Source organism: Anarrhichthys ocellatus, unplaced genomic scaffold (assembly GCF_004355925.1).
Source record: "Anarrhichthys ocellatus isolate YVR2014 unplaced genomic scaffold, GSC_Weel_1.0 scaffold6796, whole genome shotgun sequence".
Lineage (NCBI taxonomy): Eukaryota > Metazoa > Chordata > Actinopteri > Perciformes > Anarhichadidae > Anarrhichthys > Anarrhichthys ocellatus.
The window spans coordinates 1-2,667 of NW_022286770.1; the positions used below are offsets into that span (position 1 = coordinate 1).

The 2,667-nt window shown below is 37.3% G+C and overlaps 1 protein-coding gene across 1 annotated transcript; it reads left to right on the forward strand.

The window, feature by feature from the left end:
* Positions 1-6: 6 nt before the first annotated feature.
* Positions 7-2,662, forward strand: LOC116380321 (protocadherin beta-15-like; the record flags this gene model as incomplete). Its single annotated transcript, XM_031842256.1, has 1 exon — positions 7-2,662. A coding segment is annotated over exon 1 (1,056 nt), but the record flags the coding sequence as incomplete, so codon positions are not given.
* Between the last annotated feature and the right edge of the window lie 5 nt (positions 2,663-2,667).

The window sequence follows — 2,667 nt, forward strand, 5'->3', positions numbered from 1 at the left end:
AACACACTGCCTGCTGACCAGACTCTGAGGAAAAGTCCATCAGACTTCACTGAAGTGTTTGGTGTCCCAGATGAGTCTCCTGAGGTAGGCCTCTTACAATTGTGTATCTTACATTTAACTTTGATTGTGTTAAAATAGTTTTGACATCCACTTCAAATAAGCATTCTTGAAAATGTTTAAATATGCATTGAATAATTTAAACCACGAGTCACTTGTGCTGTTTGATTTTTTTTTTTTTTTGGCATAAGCGTCCATATTTGGATGACCGGTGTCTCAGTGTTTTGATTTCTTACATATATTAGGTCCTGTTTAATTTTGCCTGGTGGTGACACTTATTCCAGTGTTTGAGTTTCATTCAATACAGTTTTTTTCACAGTTTCCGGATGCTTTATTATATGAAGGGAAATTATTCGTACATTTAGTATTTGGCAGATGAAAAAACGTGTTACTTAACATATAATTTTCTATTAAATATACACTGAAATGTAAAGGACCTACGACACATTGATATGAAGTCATGTTGTTTCAGCAACTGTTACATTTAACCTATCTAAAATTGTTTTTATTTTCAACTATATTTAGCCTGGTTTTTACCATGACAGCAGACAACTGCATACAAACAAATCAATTGTTTCTGCATATGTTTGACCGCAATCTTCCCATTGCATTCATCTCTTGATTTTTGACATTCCATTATTTGGTCCTTTAATCCATAAAGTTTAAAGTAGCAGTAATTATTGTTTCAATCTGTATATTTATTACTTTTTAGAAACACAAGGGTTATGCGATACATGCGTTACATTTCAAGTGATTGTTGTATGTGATATTGATGATCAGCTTCTTTCACGTTTTAGATAATTCTATATCTGGAAGATTACCATTTGTTCAGTGAAGCTTGCTGAGCCTATTAAGTGGCCCTCAGATATTGCCTAACTAACAGAAATACATATTGGACTTCATAGTTACATGGTTTTGTTATTAACAACCGAATGATTCACAGATAAAATAAAATAGACTCTTATTATATTTTGAGTGCATATATAACAAATAATATCGATTTATTTCGCAGGCCTTGGGGATGTTTTATATTCAAACAAGTTTAACCGTTCTCAGTTTGTAAATGTTGTAATACAGCCTAAGACAAGAATCCTATTTCATGTTTAATGATCACACCATATTATTTATACTTTAAGAACAGAAACGTTAAATGATGGATAGCTTTATGGCTACTCATTGCCGTTCATATGCTGTCCATGGAACTTAATAGTGTTTCCCTAAATGCGCCGACTAACATCAAACCCAAAACATCCCAGTGAAATTGTTTCACTTTTTGCTTTGCAGTGTCGATGATTGCAGCAGTTGTGGCCTCTTATTCTGGTCTCGTAATTGTTTATATGTAATATTCAAAATTAACTCACGGCGTCGCTGCTGACTCGCAGATATAAAGAGGTTCATATCTCCACCCACTGCAAAAGGAGTAATTCAAGCATTTAACGGGGAGTTGCCATTGTTGTAGGAACGACGTACTTTATTTTTACCAGTATATTTGAGTTGTATCCGCAACACGGGACATTTTGCTTGTCCTCATCATATTTCGGGTGAAACAATGGATCTCAAAGGTCAATCGTTGGTGAACATATTCTGCAGCTTTGCTGTCTTCATTCACATCATCACTGCAGACCTCAGCTATTCTATTCCCGAGGAGATGACACCTGGATCCATTGTTGGAAATATCGCCAAGGACCTCGGGCTGGAAGTAGGAGAATTGTTCACTCGCAGAGCTCGTATTGAAATGGAGGAGAGCTACCAGCACTACTGCGATATTGATCTAAAGACAGGACATTTTGTCATGAAGGAAAGGATTGATAGAGAGGAGCTGTGTGGGGAGAAGGCTTCGTGTATGCTAACATTTGAATTAGTCCTAGAGAGCCCATTGGAGCTGCACCGCATTTCACTGCTCATCCAGGATAAAAACGACAATTCACCCCTTTTCCCGAAAGATACAATAAAACTGGAAATAAGCGAATCAGCCAACGCAGGAGCACGGTATCGCCTTAATGAAGCACATGACGCTGACATCGGACAAAATACAGTTCAACAATACAGTTTACAAAATAACGAACACTTTGTTTTATCTGTCAGAGAGGATTCTGATGGATCTAAGAACGTCGAGTTGGTGTTAGACAAAGAGCTGGACCGCGAAAAAGAACAGGAATTACATTTCTTAATGATTGCCGTTGATGGTGGTAATCCACAACGATCAGGAACAACCAATATCATCGTGAGCGTGTTGGATGCTAATGATAACGCCCCGGTGTTTGACCAAGCCTTCTACAAAGCCAGTTTACCTGAAAACTCTCCCCTTGATACTGTTGTCATCACTGTAAGTGCTACTGATGCAGACAATGGAGTCAATGGGGAAGTCACATATGAGTTTAGCCGCATCTCAGAAAGGGCTAAAAAGGTTTTCTTACTTAACAGTAAAACCGGAGAGATAAAGATCATAGGACCACTTGATTTTGAGAGTAATTCTAAATATGAAATGCGCATTGATGCTAAAGATGGTTATGGACTTTCATCTGATTCCAAAGTAATGATTGAAATCACTGATATAAATGATAATGCTCCAGTGATATATCTGAAATCACTGACTAACCCCATACCTGA